The 19989-nt window shown below is 47.5% G+C and overlaps 1 protein-coding gene across 2 annotated transcripts in view; it reads right to left on the bottom strand.

Moving 5' to 3' along the window:
* pdgfd (platelet derived growth factor d) overlaps positions 1-19989 on the bottom strand; it is a 288085-nt gene that overhangs the window by 19200 nt on the left and 248896 nt on the right. For both annotated transcript variants that reach the window (XM_034167741.1, XM_034167742.1), the window contains exon 6: positions 4168-4385. In XM_034167741.1, the coding sequence (XP_034023632.1) occupies positions 4168-4385 (218 nt within the window). The remainder of the gene's footprint in view (positions 1-4167; positions 4386-19989) is intronic.

The following is a 19989-nucleotide window of genomic DNA, read 5'->3' as shown; positions in this document are numbered from 1 at the left end:
TTTACAAAACAGTAGTGAGACCAGCTATGTTGTATATGGTTTAGAGACAGTGGCACTAACAAAAAGACCGGAGGCAGAGCTGGAGGTGACAGAGCTGAAGATGTTGAGATTCTCTTTGGGAGTGACAAGAATGGACAAGATTAGGAATGAACATATCAGAGGGACAGCTCAGGTGGGACGGTTTGGAGACAAAGTCAGAGAGGCGAGATTGAGATGGTTTGGACATGTGCAGAGGAGGGACCCAGGGTATATAGGGAGAAGGATGCTGAGGATGGAGCCACCAGGCAGGAGGAGAAGAGGGAGACCAAAGAGGAGGTTCACGGATGTGCTGAGAGAGGACATGCAGGTGGTTGGTGTGACAGAGGAAGATACAGAGGACAGGGTGAGATGGAAATGATTGATCTGCTGTGGCGACCCCTAACGGGAACAGCCGAAAGACAAAGAAGAAGAAGAAGAAGACAGCATCATGTGTTACTAATGTAATCTTTGTGACTGTGGTCTCAGCTCTCTTCAGGTCATTGACCAGGTCCTCCTGTGTAGTTCTGAGCTTTCTCAGAATCATCCTTACCCCACAAAGTGAGATCTTGCATGGAATCCCAGACCGAGGTAGACTGACAGTCATCTTGTGTTTCTTCCACTTTCTAATAAATAATCATAACAGTTGTTGTCTTCTACCAAGCTGCTTGCCTGTTGTCCTGTAGTCCATCCCAGCCTTGTGCAGGTCTACAGTTTTGTCCCTGGTGTCCTTAGACAGCTCTTTGGTCTTGGCTATGGTGGAGAGGTTGGAGTGTGAGTGATTGTGTGTGTGAAACAGGTGCAATTAATACAGGTAAAAAGTGCAGAGTAAGAGGGCTTCTTAAAGAAAAATTAACAGGTCTGTGAGAGCCAGAATTCTTGCTGGTTGGTAGGTGTTCAAATATTTATTTGCAGCAGTAACATACAAATATATTATTAAAAAATAATACATTGTGATTTCCGGATGTTTTTTTTTTAGATTATGTCTCTCACAGTGTACATGCACCTAAGATGAAAATTTCAGACCCCTCCATGATTTCTAAGTGGGAGAACTTGCAAAATTGCAGGGTGTTCAAATACTTATTTTTCTCACTGTAAATAGAAAAGCAGAAGCAGTTCAAGACTTAGCAGAAAGTGGTAATCCAAGAGCCTTTTTTGAATCATTAAAAGAAGTTTATGGACCACGTCGCTCAGTTACGTCACCACTTCAGAATGAATTGGGAACAGCTCTTCTGACTGACAAGCCAGATGTCATAAATGGAAGGAACACTTTCAGGATCTTCTCAACAGACCATCCTCTACTGATCCATGTGCTCTGAACAACATAACCAAGCTACTGCCTGACTCTGACATGGATAAACCTGCAACTCTGGAAGAAATTGAAGGCACTGTCAATTCCTTGAAGAACGGCAAAGCCCCCGGGCCAGATGGAATTCCCTCAGAAGTCTACAAATATGGTGGTCCTAGTGTTGTTCAAGCTCCCCACACTCTATTCAAGACCTGTTGGGATACAGCTGAACTGCCACAAGATTTTAAGGATGCCAAGATTATTACTATCTTCAAGAACGGAGACGGTACTCAATGTGGCAACTATCATGGAATATCACTCTTGTCAACTGATGCCAAAGTTCTTGCGAAAGTACTTCTTGCAAGACTTCAGCAGGTGGCCAGTAAGGTGCTCCTGGAAAGTCAATGTGGCTTCAGAGCAAACCGATCTACTGTAGACTCAATTTTCACCCTCCGTCAGCTTCAGCTGTACATAGTTTTTATTGACTTTACTAAGGGATTTTATACGGTAGACAGAGACATGCTATGGAAAATTCTTCAGCATTACGGATGCCCCAGTACCATCATCAGGCTTATTCATGAATTTCATGATGGAATGCAGGCTATAGTGTGTGTTGATGGTGATACAACAGAGGCATTATCTGTTTCACGGTGTTAAACAAGAGTATACTTGCACCAACAATGTTTGGTCTCTACCTAGCTGCTGTTTTGGAAGTCTCTTCTGGCAAGGCATGTGAAGCTCAAAATGGAGTCTATTTACGATCAAGGACAAACAGCAATCTGTTCAACCTGGCCCGTCTTCGTGCAAAATCTCTGTGTCGTGAAATATGTGTGGAGGAACTCCTTTATGCTGATGACACTGCATTCGTGGCTCAATCTCTTGAAGACCTGCAAGCCATGTTGGATTGCTTTGTGGCAGCATCTGTAGCATTTGGCCTTACCATTAACATCAAGAAGACAGAGGTTCTCTACCAACCAGCACCTTGCACTTCTCCTTCAGATCGTGAGCTCTATACGAGGTCTGTCAATAAAGTAACGGTCTTTTTTATTTTTTTCAAAAACTATATGGATTTCATTCATATGTTTTTATGTCAGACATGCTTGAACCCTCGTGCGCATGCGTGAGTTTTTCCAAGCCTGTCGGTGACGTCATTCGCCTGTGAGCACGCCTTGGGAAGGAGTGGTAAAAACATATGAATGAAATCCATATAGTTTTTGAAAAAAATAAAAAGGACCGTTACTTTATTGACAGACCTCGTATACATGGTAAACCAGTCAAATCAGTCAGCAATTTCACCTACTTGTGAAGCGTGATATCTTCAGATAATTCCATCGATTTAGAGATTACAAGACGCATTTAGAGTGCTGCAAATGCTTTTGAAGCTCTTGAGGAATGGGTGTAGTCTCACAGAGGAATAAAGCTTGAAACCAAATGCAAGCTTTATAGAGTCTTTGTTATTCTCTGTCTTCTTTACTCCACCAAGACATACACTCTGTACAGAAGACATGTAAAGAAACTTACAACTGTCCAGCTCCGTCACTTGAGAAACATCATGGGTCTATCCTGGCAAGATCGTATCTGCAACAGAGAAGTTCTCCAAAGAGCTTATATGCAGAGTGTGGAGGCCTTGTTAGTCAAGAATCAGCTGCGCTGGGCTGGTCATGTAGTGAGAATGTCAGATGATGGACGACCAAAAGCTGTCCTGTATGGTGAATTGACATCAGATAAAAGGAAATGTGGCGGACAAAAACTTCGCTACAAAGATGTCCTGAACCTCACCTAAAGACAGCAGAAATAGATGAAGGAACTTGGGAGAAGAACGCTAGAGGCTGGTGATCCTTGTTCCCTCGTTGTTAATCTAAGTCACTACACTTATTTAATGTTAATAGTCATGTTAGACAGCTAATACTATTATGCGAACAACTAGCTCTTCCCACGGTTCCACATACCCGTGTGTATGTAGCATTGCCAACCGTTTGTCCGTTCATTTCTATGGAAGCCTTCACGATGTCCAATGTATGTACGAAGCTGCTCCTTCCATTTTATTTTGATCCAAAATTTGCCTCAAGAAACATTGAAAAAACTTTTGCCATTCTCAGATTTCAGAGAGTTCATATTTGCTGTGCGCTTGGAAGCAAATTAGCCTAAGACTAAGGAAAGCAAACAAGTTCTGGAAAGCTAACAAGCTAGCTTCTTCAATTCAGATGCTTGCCTGTTTACATTCAAATAGTGAAGATGGAGAAATGAAAAGTAATTTAGTGAGTTTAACATATTGTGAATAAAAGCTTTGTTTTGCAGCTATAAGGCAAATTTATTCCCTTTTGTTTGTGTCTCTATAGTGTTTCATGTGCTTATTGCACACAACTGGATGACAAACACCAGACAAAATTATCTCATGGCTGCTGTGGTGTCTGTAAAGAAATGCATTTCTTTGCATTTAACACTAGATGGCATATTGCATATGTGATGGAAGCCAGCAGTGCTTATGGTCAACCCAGTCTCATGGCAGTTCCTGGCGGCATAACGAAAAGCACATTAATCTATGGATACGAGAAGGGGGCACAAAAATGGGGCACTTTTCGTGACGGGGGAAGATTTAATTTCGCAAATGGGGCACAAAAGGTGGGGTGACGTGGGGGTCTGGGGGTCATGGTTAGGGTTAGATCGTTCCACCTCAGTGTATGCTTGGATAACCTCTAACACCCACCCGACCTCTGAGGGGATCAGTGTGAGAGATGGATAGAGTTTTTGCAGACTGTTTTTTTTTTTTAAATGGCCCATTTTATACCAGGTTCAAATTTTTATATTGATGACATTTGGGTCAGCCTGAGTGTTTGATGGCGTCTTCACACTGAGGAACCTACCTCATGTAGTTTGACTGATGTCTTGGCAGCCTGACAGGTGCAGCCATTGTTCCAGTTATTAGTTCCGCAGGCGCAGTTTCCTCCACAGCGCTTTACTAGTAGACAGCGAGGAAAGAAGACCGTGTTCGTGACTCGTAGCTCCTCACGGAGGTTTACGGAGTAGTTGCGAGGGGTACAGCTGTACCGTTTGACGTCATCATGGAGACGGTCCAAATCAACTGGCCAGTGAAAACACAGAGAGAAATTGCCCATTTGTTACAGTTTTGCATCATTCTGCTGTGATATGAATAACTACTGTTTTTACTTATGTACCGTGTATTGCGCGACCTTAGATAAAAATTTCTGGCATATTAGCAAGAGAGATGGATTTTACAAAGGGAAAGAAAGCTAATCCCAGTGTAAATTACCCTGAAAAATGCTTGCTGCTGTCTCAAACCAGATAGAGACTGTTTTATGAGTACAATTGCAACAATAATGGACTATTCAGAAATAGATGGAGATAAGTGCAAAAAAGAGGGTAGAATAGAAAGGAAGCAGTGGCCGTTAATTGATTGTAGATGGAACTCATTGATATCCATCTTCCTTATTGTCAGCACTTTGGATTAAGATCTCTTTGCTTATGTATTCGACGGTCTACTGCAATATTGAAAACTGTCTTCAGGGACAATTGCAGGGAGTATGAGACAAGCCGAAGGTAAGTGAGGAAATAAAGCTAAGGTCTGCAGGGAGCAGAACCGGTAGCTCCAGAACCACAGTGATTAATGCCTATCTCTATTTCTGCATATTATGGATGCAATGTCAGTGGAGGTAATGACCTGAAAAACAGAAAAGTGCACTGTTGGGGTGCACAAGATGAAGACTGCAGCATGTAAGGATTCATGTTTGAGAAAAAGTATGCCTTCTTGATTAAATACAACACTCCTGGTTGCATCCTTATTTTAAATGCAGAATTTACAAAATGTTCAGAATTAAATGCAAAAGAACACTTCAGGTTAAGGAACATGCACAGTACTGTGCATTAACATATCCATGACACATCACCCACCACGTCAACCACCCACTGAGACCCAACTTCTTCAAAGTAACCATGTATAGGTCTGGTAAAGCCAGGTGAAACGTAACCATTCTCTTAGCCTTTTACAGTTGGGGTTCCTCAAAATGGAGGCATCTGTGTGCAGGATCATGTCATAAATTTAAGGGAAAGTCATCCTAAATGCTTTATGAATTTTAAGAAAATGGCACACAATGGTGAACGAGAGGGTCGCGTCCCTACGCCTTCGGGTTGGGGACAGGTCTCTCACCATTGTCTCAGCCTATGGGCCGAGCAGCAGTGCAGAGTACCCAACCTTCCTGGAGTCCCTGGGAGGGGTACTAGATAGTGCTCCGACTGGGGACTCCATTGTTCTCCTGGGGGATTTCAACGCCCACGTGGGCGGCGACAGTGAGACCTGGAGGGGGGTGATCGGGAAGCACGGCCTCCCCGATCTGAACCTGAGTGGTGTTCAGTTGTTGGACTTCTGTGCTAGTCACAGTTTGTCCATCACAAACACCATGTTCGAGCACAAGGGTGTCCATAAGTGCACATGGCACCAGGACACCCTGAGCCGGAGGTCGATGATCGACTTTGTAGTCGTATCATCTGACCTTCGGCCACATGTCTCAGACATTCGAGTAAAGAGAGGGGCAGAGCTGTTGACCGATCACCACCTGGTGGTGAGTTGGATCCGCTGGGAGGGGAGGAAGCCGGTCAGACCTAGCAGGCCCAAACGTATCATGAGGGTCTGCTGGGAATGACTGGTGGAACCCTCTGTCAGGGAGGTCTTCAACTCCCACCTCCGGAAGTGCTTCTCCCAGATCCCGGGGGAGGTTGGAGACATGGACCATGTTCTCCACCTCCACTGTTGATGCGGCCGCTCGTAGCTGTGGTCGCAAGGTCTCTGGTGCTTGTCGCGGTGGTAATCCCCGAACCCGGTGGTGGACACCGGACGTAAGGGATGCCGTCAAGCTGAAGAAGGAGTCCTACTTATCTTTGTTGGTAGGTGGGAGCCCAGAGGCAGCTGACAGGTACTGGCAGGCCAAGCGTGCCGCAGACCGTGCAGTCGCAGAGGCAAAAACTCGGGTGTGGGAGGAGTTCGGGGAGGCTATGGAGGAGGACTATCGGTCGGCCTCGAAGAGATTCTGGCAAACCGTCCGACGCCTCAGGAGGCGGAAGCAGCTCTCCACCGGCACTGTTTACGCTGCAGGTGGGGAGCTGTTGACCCTGACTGGGGATGTTGTTGGGCGGTGGAAGGAGTACTTCGAGGATCTCCTCAATCCCATCGTCACGTCTTCCGAAGAGGAGGCAGAGACTGGGGACCCAGAGGCGGATTCATCCATTACCCAGGCAGAAGTCACTGAGGTGGTTAGAAAGCTCCTCGGTGGCAAGGCTCCTGGGGTGGATGAAATCCGTCCTGAGTACCTTAAGTCTCTGGATGTTGTGGGACTGTCTTGGCTGACACGCCTCTGCAACATCGCGTGGCGATCGGGGACAGTGCCTCTGGATTGGCAGACCAGGGTGGTGGTCTCTCTGTTTAAGAAGGGGAACCGGAGGGTGTGTTCCAACTATAGGGGGATCACACTCCTCAGCCTCCCCGGTAAGGTCTATTCCATAGTACTGGAGAGGAGATTCAGGAGGAGAAGTGTGGTTTTCGTCCTGGTTTTCGTCCTGGTTGCAGCACACTGGACCAGCTCTACACGCTACATCGGGTGCTTGAGGGTTCATGGGAGTTCGCCCAACCAGTCCACATGTGTTTTGTGGATCTGGAGAAGGCGTTCGACCGTGTTCCTCGGGGCACCCTGTGGGGAGTGCTCCGGGAGTACGGGGTCTGGGGTCCTTTGCTAAGGGCTATCCGGTCCCTGTACGACCGCAGCAGGAGCTTGGTTTGCATTGCCGGTAGTAAGTCAAACCTGTTTCCAGTGCACGTTGGCCTCCGCTAGGGCTGCCCTTTGTCATCGGTTCTGTTCATTATTTTTATGGACAGAATTTCTAGGCGCAGCCAGGGTGTAGAGGGGGTCTGGTTTGGGAACCACAGAATCTCGTCTCTGCTGTTTGCGGACGATGTGGTTCTGTTGACTTCGTCAAATCAGGACCTTCAGCGTGCACTGGGGCGGTTTGCAGCCGAGTGTAAGGGTCCGGGATGAAAATCAGCACCTCCAAATCCGAGGCCATGGTTCTCAACCAGAAAAAGGTGCTTTGCCCTCTTCAGGTCGGTGGAGTGTCCTTGCCTCAAGTGGAGGAGTTTAAGTATCTCGGGGTCTTGTTCAAGAGTGAGGGACGGATGGAGCGTGAGATCGATAGACGGATCGGTGCAGCGTCTGGAGTGATGCGGTCGCTGTATTGGACCATCGTGGTGAAGAGAGAGCTGAGTAGAGGGGCAAAGCTCTCGATTTACCGATCGATCTACGTTCCGATCCTCACCTATGGTCATGAGATTTGGCTCATGACCGAAAGAACGAGATCACGGGTACAAGCGGCCGAGATGAGTTTCCTCCGCAAGGTGGCTGGGCGCTCCCTTAGAGGTAGGGTGAGGAGCTTGGTCACTCGGGAGGAGCTTGGAGTCGAGCCGCTGCTCCTCCACGTCGAAAGGAATCAGTTGAGGTGGCTCTGGCATCTTTTCCGGATGCCCCCTGGACGCCTCGCTGGAGAGGTGTTCTGGGCACGTTCCATTGGGAGGAGGCCCCGGGGAAGACCCGGGATATGCTGTAAGGATTACATCTCTCGGCTGGCTTGGGAACACCTTGGGGTTCCCCCGGAGGAGCTGGGGGAGGTGTGTGTGGATCGGGAGGTCTGGGCGGCTTTGCTTGAGCTGCTGCCCCCACGAACCGACTCTGGATAAAGCGGAAGAAAATGGATGGATGGATGGATGGCACACAATGGTCACACACCACATGAAAATGTACATGAAGGAAAATAATTCTGGTCTGCTGGCTTCAATGAGATATACTATACTTGCACATGAATGAATGAATAACATTTATTCGACACACAGATCAACAATAACAAAACTCATAATAAAAAGAACAACTTAACAATGTACCCGTGTGGCCGAAACGGTGTAGGCAGAAGTAAAGCTTATAAATACCCTCCCCTTATGTTGTGTGTTGGGGGGTTTGGCTGGACGTTTTGGTGTTGTTTTCTTTTCTTTGCTCTCCAGGTGGTATGCAAACTGTTTTTTTGTCTGTGGAGAAGGTGCTGGCAGAAGAGTCCTTCATTAAAAGACGAGCTAGCAGTCCGTGACGAACCAAAGATTTAGATGAGCTAATATCTTTGGTTATTCGTCTAGATGATCGGATAAAGGAGCGTGGACGCTAGAGAGGGCGGACATCAGAGCGGGTCTTTTCGTCTCGGGGCTTTCCCCGGCACAGATCTGGGCTGCCTCTTCTTCGCCCCACTGAGACTCCTCCGACGGGACCTCTGGCTCCTCTTGCGGATGAGCCCATGCAGCTCGGATGAGCTGAAGCCGCCATATTGCCCCGTCACATAAGTGTCAAGAAAAATAGTGATGACGTATCTCCAGGTGTTCTGGGACAGGCACAATACTGGACACAAAAAAAAAATTAAAAAAAAAAATTTGGTATTTGGGCTGTTTTTGTTTTTTTTTTGTAAGGGGTTATAAATTGTTTGGGTGTTTAGAGGCGGTTCGGAGCTCGGCTGGACTCAGCCAATCGTTGGTTTTTATTATTTGAATTTAGGTATTTTCTGTTTGGGATTGGGTCGTTTTGTTTTGTTGTTTTTTATTTCCCTGCTTCCCTAACCCCAACCTCACTCGCCCTAAGACCGTTCGTCTTGTGGGTTGTGGGGTGGTGCAGGTTGGTCACGCTGAGTGTTTCTCAGAACACCTCTGCACCTAGGGGGGGGGGTTGTCAGGAGCGTTTTTTTGGGTTTGGTTGCTACCCGTTTCCACTCCAGCCCCGGTGGGCCTTTGACCGTTCGTCATTGGTGTTACCGGGGTGTGGTGCAGCGGGAACATACCTCAGTCGGAGGGGTGGGCCGATCTGTTGCCGTTTGCCATTTCGGTAGTTCCGCCCCTCCCGATAGGCTGGTGGTATGGTCGGGTAGGGGCACCGGACGTATTTCTGGTTTTCCGCTGCGCTTCGGGGTTGGGACCGGGTTAGTTTTTCCTGTTTCCTTCCCCGGCTTAGTAATTTTGTGCCGTTCGCCAAAATAGGGCTAACGACTGGCTCTGGGAGTGATCTGGGGTCTTTCGGGGTGCTGGGGGAGGTAACAGGGTTTGCCGGTTGTTTTATTTGCCCCCGGGGTGGTTTAATGAAGTCCACCGGGGGTTGGATTTTTGTGTTTCTTATGTTTCCTTCCAGGTTCCACCTCCAGGGTTGATGGGACGGTCCTCTGGGGGGGAATTGGCCTGTGGGGCCGACTAGCCAAGTGTGGCCGGGTCTGGGGTTCCTGGGTTGTGGGGAGGGTGCCTCCTGGGGTTGATGGTACGGTCCTCTGGGGGGCGCTGTTGCTCCATGTGTACCTGGGGACCTCTGTGGGATTCCGGCTTTGGCTGTTTTCTCTTGGAACTGGCGGTAAAGGTCTTCTGGGGGGTGTTGGGCTCTGCAAGTCGTTCTGCATTCAGTGTGTTCCTGGTCAACTGATGCCTGGCAAGTCCTTCCAAAAGTTGTGTACATTCTCAAATCTTTGAATGGATTTCAGACAGAGTACTTTCCCGATGGTTGCACTTTTGTTTTTTCCTGTACTTGTTCGTAGTTTGCTACAGGGTGTGCAGTCATTGTTAAGCTGCTTTGTCATGTTGGCAGCAGAAAGACCATCACAGCAGAATTCTGTCTGCAGTGACAGACTGCAGGAGGCGACATGACATTTTTCAATGTCATGTCAGCTTATAATTATGTTTTTTGATTTTTTTTTACGTTTAATTTCCACTGTGACACATTCCATAATATTTTCCAAAGAAAATGACATGGTTTGCATAATTGCACATTGATGATTTGAACATACATAAAGTGCCACACCTCGGCCCCATTTTTTGCATCGTTTGTAGCAAAAAATATCATATCCCTCAATCTGAACAGCGTCAACTAGCTCCTCTCTCAAACAAGTCTCAGTAATTGCAATAACTGAGAAATGTTTATTTGACATTCTTAAGCAGTCCTGTATTTTTGAAAAATTTGCGAGAAGACTTCTACTATTAAAATGTATAATACAGAAAATCCCATTGGTAATAGAATAATCCTTCAATTGTTCTTCAGTAAAGTAATTACAATGATGGACAATATTTTTAAGAAAAAAACAATCCAGATCAACATTATTTTCAGTGTTGTGTAATCTATTTTTGGTATCTTTAAAAAATGTTAGGTTAAACACCTGTGCAGGAGTTTCATCATCAGATGAAGAAAACAGTCAATGGGATTAGACATTGACTTTAAGTGGGAATGTCACCTTTTTGTTTCTTTGTTTACACCTTTCTTCAATTCTACTTGTCCAGATCTTGTTCATCTCTAATGCACAGGGTTTTAGCTTCTTCTGGCTTCATACCAGCAATCAGTGAGTCTCTTCATTCCATCAGAGCCCAAAATCCACTAAAAACTGATGCATTGGATGATTTTTGCTAGTGGACACGATATATATCGGTGATATATAGTATCACTGATATATTATACATGCAAGCCAGTTCATGATTGGCTGTGGGTGGAGCAGGGGGAGATAGAAAAAATACAGCATCAATGGCCTGAGTTAAAGAATCAAAAGTCTGGGAAAAAGAATCAGAATTCTGACTGTGTTTGTTGGGTGGCAGAGATTTTTTACCCTGTGTGCTGGAGAAGGAGTGTGCTGGAGACTGTTGTATTGTAATCAGTTGTGTGTGTGTCCCTGAACAAGATAACTAAAAAAAAAAAAAAAAAAATGGAAAGAATTTCACCAACAGATATTTTGAAATGATTAACTTTTGAAGAGGATCAGACAAAGGTCGACATCAACAAAAACATGGTGTGAAAAAAACTTTTACTGCTACAACCCCTGGCAAAAATTATGGAATCACCGGCCTCGGAGGATGTTCATTCAGTTGTTTAATTTTGTAGAAAAAAAGCAGATCACAGACATGACACAAAACTAAAGTCATTTCAAATGGCAACTTTCTGGCTTTAAGAAACACTATAAGAAATCAGGAAAAAAAATTGTGGCAGTCAGTAACGGTTACTTTTTTAGACCAAACAGAGGGAAAAAAATATGGACTCACTCAATTCTGAGGAATAAATTATGGAATCACCCTGTAAATTTTCATCCCCAAAACTAACACCTGCATCAAATCAGATCTGCTCATTAGTCTGCATCTAAAAAGGAGTGATCACACCTTGGAGAGCTGTTGCACCAAGTGGACTGTCAATTGTCAACAAAGGAGAGGAAACAAAGGAGAGGATTATCAAACTCTTACAAGAGTGTCTAAACTCTGGACCAAATACAAACAACATGGGAAGGTTGTTAAAGGCAAACATACTGGTAGACCAAGGAAGCCATCAAAGCGTCAAGACAGAAAACTTAAAGCAATATGTCTCAAAAATCGAAAATGCACAACAAAACAAATGAGGAACAAATGGGAGGAAACTGGAGTCAACGTCTGTGACCGAACTGTAAGAAACCGCCTAAAGGAAATGGGATTTACATACAGAAAAGCTAAACAAAAGCCATCATTAACACCTAAACAGAAAAAAACAAGGTTACAATGGGCTAAGGAAAAGCAATCATGGACTGTGGATGACTGGATGAAAGTAATATTCAGTGATGAATCTCGAATCTGCATTGGGCAAGGTGATGATGCTGGAACTTTTGTTTGGTGCCGTTCCAATGAGATTTATAAAGATGACTGCCTGAAGAGAACATGTAAATTTCCACAGTCATTGATGATATGGGGCTGCATGTCAGGTAAAGGCACTGGGGAGATGGCTGTCATTACATCATCAATAAATGCACAAGTTTACGTTGATATTTTGGACACTTTTCTTATCCCATCAATTGAAAGGATGTTTGGGGATGATGAAATCATTTTTCAAGATGATAATGCATCTTGCCATAGAGCAAAAACTTGAAAACATTCCTTGCAAAAAGGCACATAGGGTCAATGTCATGGCCTGCAAATAGTCCGGATCTTAATCCAATTGAAAATCTTTGGTGGAAGTTGAAGAAAATGGTCCATGACAAGGCTCCAACCTGCAAAGCTGATCTGGCAACAGCAATCAGAGAAAGTTGGAGCCAGATTGATGAAGAGTACTGTTTGTCACTCATTACGTCCATGCCTCAGAGACTGCAAGCTGTTATAAAAGCCAGAGGTGGTGCAACAAAATACTAGTGATGTGTTGGAGCATTCTTTTGTTTTTCATGATTCCATATTTTTTCCTCAGAATTGGGTGATTCCATATTTTTTTTCCTCAGAATTGAGTGATTCCATATTTTTTTTCCCTCTGCTTGGTCTAAAAAAGTAACCGTTACTGACTGCCACAATTTTTTTTCCTGATTTCTTATAGTGTTTCTTAAAGCCAGAAAGTTGCCATTTGAATGAATTTAGTTTTGTGTCATGTCTGTGATCTGCTTTTTTTCTACAAAATTAAACAACTGAATGAACATCCTCCGAGGCCGGTGATTCCATAATTTTTGCCAGGGGTTGTATATCTCTGCAACCAATAGTGCTTGTTATGTGCTGATGCGGGTCAGAGAACCGAACCAGCATCTGACAATGGCCCAGCGCTAAATAACCAGAAAGCGGTTCCAAGAAACAAATTTATTCCCCCCTCATGTGCAATAATTCGTGTATAACATAAATATTCAGCTGTCTTGGCAAGGTGAAGGACGGTGCGCTCTCCAGCGCCCAAATGGATCAAAGCCCGGCACTTCTGGACTCAGATTCACCGCCGAACACCCCCCAGGTGGATACGAAAAACTGACTCTGTGAAGGACGGAAAAGGTGAGGTAAGTCAACAGAGCTACAACAAATATCCTTCAGAGGCACACACTATCAGCAACACATTCAGGTCTGAATTTAAGCTTTATGTAAATGAGCAGCTTCTCACAACAGGTGGAGGATCTCACTGCCGTACGCCACGGCAGTGAGAAGCAAACTGCACAATTCTCATCAATGTTCAAATATACTGCGTAACAAAATGACCAAATTACTATTAACGATTATTCAGACGATAATCACCTCTGATGTGTGCTGACAGCATGTGTCCCTCACCCGTCCTCCTTCACAGGCACGATGTGTCAAACCCTGGCGCGGTCCTCAGCGTCTCACAACCGAACGTCACAAGGTCGAGTTCCCGGCAATTCTGCTCAAATCACTCATAGCTTAAATGCAGAACGCCATCTCATTATCTGCTTCAGCTGAAAGTCTAAGTCTGCACGTGAGCATCATACACAGGTGCTGCAAGTTGTTAGGCCTGCACGTGAACATCCTCCACAGGTGCAGCCAATAGTTCTGATGAGGGTGAAGGACTCTTCCGCCAGCACCTTCTCCACAGAAAAAAACAGTTTGCATACCACCTGGAGAGCAAAGAAAAGAAAACAGCACCCAAATGTCCAGCCAAACCCCCCAACACACAACAGTACCCCCCCATCAAAGGGAAGCCTCCCGGCGACTGAACAGACCAGGCCCGAGAACAGCACCTCCCTCCGGGGTCCACGACAGGAAGCAGACGGTGTAACGCCCCCAAAGTCCACAGCAGACAGCAGGACAGGGCACCGCGGCTGGAAGGCCGGCTGGCATCAACAAAAACCCCAAAAGAATCCCAAGTACAACCTAACATACAAGAAAAATACAAAACCCACCCAAACCCTCCCCAGGGGACCGTCCCATCCAACCCCGGGAAGAAAAGAAAAATCCAATAACCCAACATAGCCCCGACAACACAATACAAACACAATTTCACAAAGAAAAATAACAAACAACCCCTCCAGGCGACGTGCAGAGCTCAACACCCCCCAGAAGACCTTTACCGCCAGTTCCAGGAGTAATAACCAAAGCCGGAATCCCACAGAGGTCCCCAGGTATACATGGAGCAACAGCGCCCCCCAGAGGACCGTACCATCAACCCCAGGAGGCACCCTCCCCACAACCCAGGAACCCCAGACCCGGCCACACTTGGCTAGTCGGCCCCACAAATCAATTCCCCCCCAGAGGACCGTCCCATCAACCCTGGAGGTGGAACCTGGAAGGAAACATAAAAAACACAAAAATCCAACCCCTGGCGGACTCCATTAAACCACCCCGGGGGCAAATAAAACAACCGGAAACCCTGTTACCCTCCCCAGCACCCCAAAAAACCCCAGATTATTCCCAGAGTCTATTGTCAGTACAATTCCGGCGAACGGCACAAAACTACCAAGCCGGGGAAGGAAACAGGAAAAACTAACCCAGTCCCATCCCCTAAGCACAGTGGAAAACCGGAAATACGTCCGGTGCCCCTAAACCAACCATACCACCAGCCTATCGGGAGGGGTGGAACTACCGAAATGGCGAACGGCACAGATCGGCCCACCACTCCGACTGAGGTACGTTCCCGCTGCACTACACCCCGGTAACGCCAATGACGAACGGTCAAAGGCCCACCGGGGCTGGAGTGGAAACGGGTACCAACCAAACCCAAAAAAATGCCCCTGACACCCCCCCCCCCAGGTGCAGAGGTTTTCTGAGAAACGCTCAGCGTAACCAACCTGCACCACCCCACAACCCAAAAGACAAACGGTCTTAGAGTACGTGAGGTTGGGGTTAGGGAAACAGGGAAATAAAAAACAACAAAACAAAACGACCCAATCCACAAACAAAAATGACCTAAGGTCAAATAATGAAGACATACGATTACCTGAGTCCAGCCGAGCTCCGAACTGCCAGTCGTTCACCCAACCAGAACAGCCTCTAATTCCCTAAACACTGTATAACCCCTACATGAAAACAAAAACAGAACCAAATAACTAAATAACCAAAGGTCTGCCTTTTTTTTTTTCTTTTTTTTTTTATATATATATTATGCCTGTCCAAAAACACCTGGAGATACGTCATCGTTATCTTTCTTGACGCTTATGTGACCGGGGCAATATGGCTGTTTCAGCTCGTCCGAGCTGCATGGGCTTCAACGTCTCCCGCATAAGGCTCCGGATGACCAATAATTGGTTCGGAAGCCGACTCTCTGGGTGACGGAGTTATCTGCACCGGTATCGATGGTGCCGCAGCTGGAGCAGCAGGAAGCGGAACGGCTTGCGCTGCAAGCTCCGTAACGCGGGAATCTGTTTGTTTAATTCGATTTGCGAGATGCTGTAATTGCTCCCATATCTTCTCCAAGTGTTCTTGAACTCTTTCCCCAAATGGAACCGCTTCTGCCGCTGGGTCCATTTTGTACTGGCCGGGAACTACTGTTATGTGCTGACGCGGGTCAGAGAACCGAACCAGCATCTGACAATGGCCCAGCGCTAAATAACCAGAAAGCGGTTCCAAGAAACAAATTTATTCCCCCCTCATGTGCAATAATTCGTGTATAACATAAATATTCAGCTGTCTTGGCAAGGTGAAGGACGGCGCGCTCTCCAGCGCCCAAATGGATCAAAGCCCGGCACTTCTGGACTCAGATTCACCGCCGAACACCCCCCAGGTGGATACGACAAACTGACTCTGTGAAGGACGGAAAAGGTGAGGTAAGTCAACAGAGCTACGACAAATATCCTTCAGAGGCACACACTATCAGCAACACATTCAGGTCTGAATTTAAGCTTTATGTAAATGAGCAGCTTCTCACAACAGGTGGAGGATCATCAATCAGTACGCCACGGCAGTGAGAAGCAAACTGCACAATTCTCATCAATGTTCAAATATACTGCATAACAAAACGCTAAATTACTATTAACGATTATTCAGACGATAATCACCTCTGATGTGTGCTGACAGCATGTGTCCCTCACCCGTCCTCCTTCACAGGCACGATGTGTCAAACCCTGGCGCGGTCCTCAGCGTCTCACAACCGAACGTCACAAGGTCGAGTTCCCGGCAATTCTGCTCAAATCACTCACAGCTTAAATGCAGAACACCATCTCATTATCTGCTTCAGCTGAAAGTCTTTAAGTCTGCACGTGAGCATCATACACAGGTGCTGCAAGTTGTTAGGCCTGCACGTGAACATCCTCCACAGGTGCAGCCAATAGTTCTGATGAGGGTGAAGGACTCTTCCGCCAGCACCTTCTCCACAGAAAAAAACAGTTTGCATACCACCTGGAGAGCAAAGAAAAGAAAACAGCACCCAAATGTCCAGCCAAACCCCCCAACACACAACAATGCTAGAGAGATGATCTAATGTTTATACTGATCAGCAAAACTTTTTCTGATTGATTGGTACCATGATGCAGTCATGGATATACTGTATCTGAGTGTGCAAAGTGTACAGGGTTTACATCAGCTCTCTGATGTTTTTCATTTGCTCTTGCAGTGCTTGTGTGGTAAAAATTCTTTCGGCTTCTCCATTTTTGCTTGGGGTCACCAGAGCATATCCAACATGGAGCCGTTGATTTTGTACAAGTTTTTATTGGATGCCCTTCCTGATGCAACCCCACATTCCATGGAAAATGGGCATGAGTGGTCTTGTACTGGGAACCTTCTAATTTTGAAACAAGCATTTACAGATTAAAAAAAAAAAATCAGACATACAAAGGTGCATCCATCAGTAAATCTCATGTTCCAGAACTTTAAGAACAGATGAAACACTGAAGAGTGCAACCATCATCTGTGGAAGAAAAAGGACTAACCTAATCAAGAAGGACAGTAAGTTTAACCACTTTCTTCTCACCACATCTGAAACCAATTTCTTTTGCCTTTCAGGCAGTGTGGTGCACTCAGCCTATGCAGCAGACAGACTGTTATGTGGGCCGCTGAAGAGGAGGTACTGCTGGCCCACCACCACCAGAGGGCGCCCTGCTTGGAGTGCGGGCTCCAAGCACGAGAGGGCGCCGGACCCTGAAGAAGTGACAGCTGTCATTCTTCCCCTGCACCAGCTGTCACTCGTTCATCATCATCATCACCAACTTAAAAGCCGGATCGTGACTCCACCTCCTCGCCGAGAAATCGACTACCGTAAGGTAATTTCTCTGCTGTCTCATACGTTGAGTAATAACCTGAACTTTTGTTGCAGCCGGTATCCTGTGGTGTTCGCCCTTATCTGGGAAGTGGCGTGGAGCGTGACGACGACAACCGCGCTACAGATAAGTGGTCACACCAGGAGCTGCACGAGTGTGTGATTCGGAGGTGGAGGTTCTCCTCCTAACTGTGTACAGACTATAGACCACTGAGTGTAAGGAGTTACACTCATTCATCTTTTCTCTGCTTTCTGCCAGCAGTACCAGGGTCGACAGCCGAAGACAGAGGTCACCTGGGGATTCGGGACTTGGCGGCTCCGGTGTTCTTCAGACCGTTGGTGGTGGAGGCCGTGTGGAGCGCGGTCTCTCTCTCGTCGGGGTCTTCTATCTTCGAGCCTGCCCACACGTCACCTGGTGTTAATTGACTTTGCAATTTCTGTACATTTAGTTGTGTATTGTCACAACAGTAAATTGTTGCCTTTTGGTTTACTCATTGTCCGTTCATTTGCGCCCCCTGTTGTGGGTCCGTGCTACGACACCTTCCCAACAGGATTTCTCGGCCAATCGTCATGGATTCCGAGGGGCGTCAGCTCGAGCGTGAACGGCCAATGGCAGAGCCAGGAGCGCAGGCGTCAGCAGGAGGCGTGTTGGGTGAGCTGCAGCAGATCTTAACCGCCTTCACGGCTCGGTTGGATTTAGTGACCGAGCAGAATGTCCTCCTTAATCGGAGAGTGGAGGCTCTCGCCGCCAGGGTGGAGGCGCACGATCAGGGCGCTGCTGCAGCTCCTCCTCTGGCTGGTCCTGGGCCTGAATCAAACGTACCACTGGTCGTTCAACAAACCCCCCCACCATCCCCTGAAGCTTACATAAGCCCTCCGGAGCCGTACGGGGGCTGTGTCGAGACGTGCGCGGACTTCCTCATGCAGTGTTCGCTCGTCTTTTCACAGCGCCCTGTCATGTACGCCTCAGATGCTAGCCGGGTAGCTTATGTTATCAATCTGCTTCGAGGAGAGGCACGCGCATGGGCTACGGCGCTTTGGGAGCAGAACTCACGGCTCCTAACGTCTTATACTGGGTTTGTACGGGAGTTCAAACAAGTGTTTGATCATCCTAACAGAGGCGAGACTGCTTCAAACGTGCTGCTGTCGATAAGACAGGGGCGCCGTAGCGCAGCTGAGTATGCAGTCGACTTCCGCATCGCGGCAGTGAGGTCCGGCTGGAATAACGTTGCGCTCCGCGCCGCCTTCGTAAATGGACTGTCACCGGTCCTCAAGGAGCACCTACTGGCGAAGGAGGAACCGCGGGATTTTGACGGGCTTGTCGATTTGGTTATACGCTTAGACAACCGTTTGACTGAGCATCGTCGGGAGCAGGCCGGGGGGCGTGACCGGGCACGAGCCGTCCCTCCCCCTTCCGGTTCCGATAAGACGTTGTCCCAACGCTTCACTGCCAGAGGGCCCCGTGGGGCTACAGCTCCCCCTGCTGAGGAGGCTATGGACACGAGCAGGGCCAAAGTAAAATTAAGTGACAGACAAAGGAGACTGGCCCGCGGGGAGTGTTTTGTCTGCGGCTCTTGTGAGCACATGCAGAGGGACTGCCCTGAACGGTCAAACTACAACGCCCGTCCTTAGAATCTGGGCTAAGGGTGGGCCATAACACACACGCGGAAAGACCCCGCAGATCGGCACGAATCCCAGTAACAATCCTTTGTGAGGAGTTAACCCTTCACGCCCCAGCACTGATAGACACGGGGTCAGAGGGGAATCTGCTGGACAGCAGATGGGCAAGGGAAGTAGGGCTCCCTCTGGTGGCTCTGCCGGCACCAATGCAGGTGCGAGCACTAGATGGCACCCTGCTTCCATTGATCACACATCAGACACAACCAGTGACATTGGTTGTATCTGGGAATCACAGGGAGGAGATAGTGTTCCATGTAACACCATCTACCTCCCGAGTGATTTTGGGTTTTCCATGGATGGTGAAGCACAATCCCCGGGTTGATTGTCCGTCCGGGGTTGTGACGCAGTGGAGCGAAGCCTGCCACCGGGAGTGTTTAGGATCCTCGGTTCCCCCCGGCACTACAGCTAATGAGGAGGTCAAAGTCCCCCCCAATCTATCGGCGGTGCCAGAGGAGTACCACGATCTTGCTGACGTTTTCAGCAAAGATCTGGCGCTCACTCTTCCTCCGCACCGGCCGTACGATTGTGCCATCGATTTAGTCCCGGGCGTTGAGTACCCGTCCAGTAGGTTGTACAACCTCTCACGTCCGGAACGCGAATCAATGGAGACCTACATCCGGGACTCCTTAGCTGCCGGGCTGATCCGGAACTCCACCTCCCCGATGGGTGCTGGTTTCTTTTTTGTGGGCAAGAAAGACGGTGGACTCCGTCCATGCATTGATTACAGAGGGCTGAACGAGATCACGGTTCGCAACCGATACCCGTTACCTCTGTTGGATTCAGTGTTCACGCCCCTGCATGGAGCCCAAATCTTTACGAAATTGGATCTTAGAAATGCGTACCACCTGGTTCGGATCCGGAAGGGAGACGAATGGAAGACGGCATTCAACACCCCGTTAGGTCACTTCGAGTACCTGGTCATGCCGTTCGGCCTCACTAACGCCCCCGCGACGTTCCAAGCTTTGGTAAACGACGTCTTGCGGGACTTCCTGCATCGGTTCGTCTTCGTATATCTGGACGATATACTCATCTTTTCTCCGG

This window comes from Thalassophryne amazonica, chromosome 4, assembly GCF_902500255.1.
Source record: "Thalassophryne amazonica chromosome 4, fThaAma1.1, whole genome shotgun sequence".
NCBI lineage: Eukaryota > Metazoa > Chordata > Actinopteri > Batrachoidiformes > Batrachoididae > Thalassophryne > Thalassophryne amazonica.
Note: the sequence above shows the minus strand (reverse complement) of the source record. Positions and strands in the feature narration are given on the sequence as shown.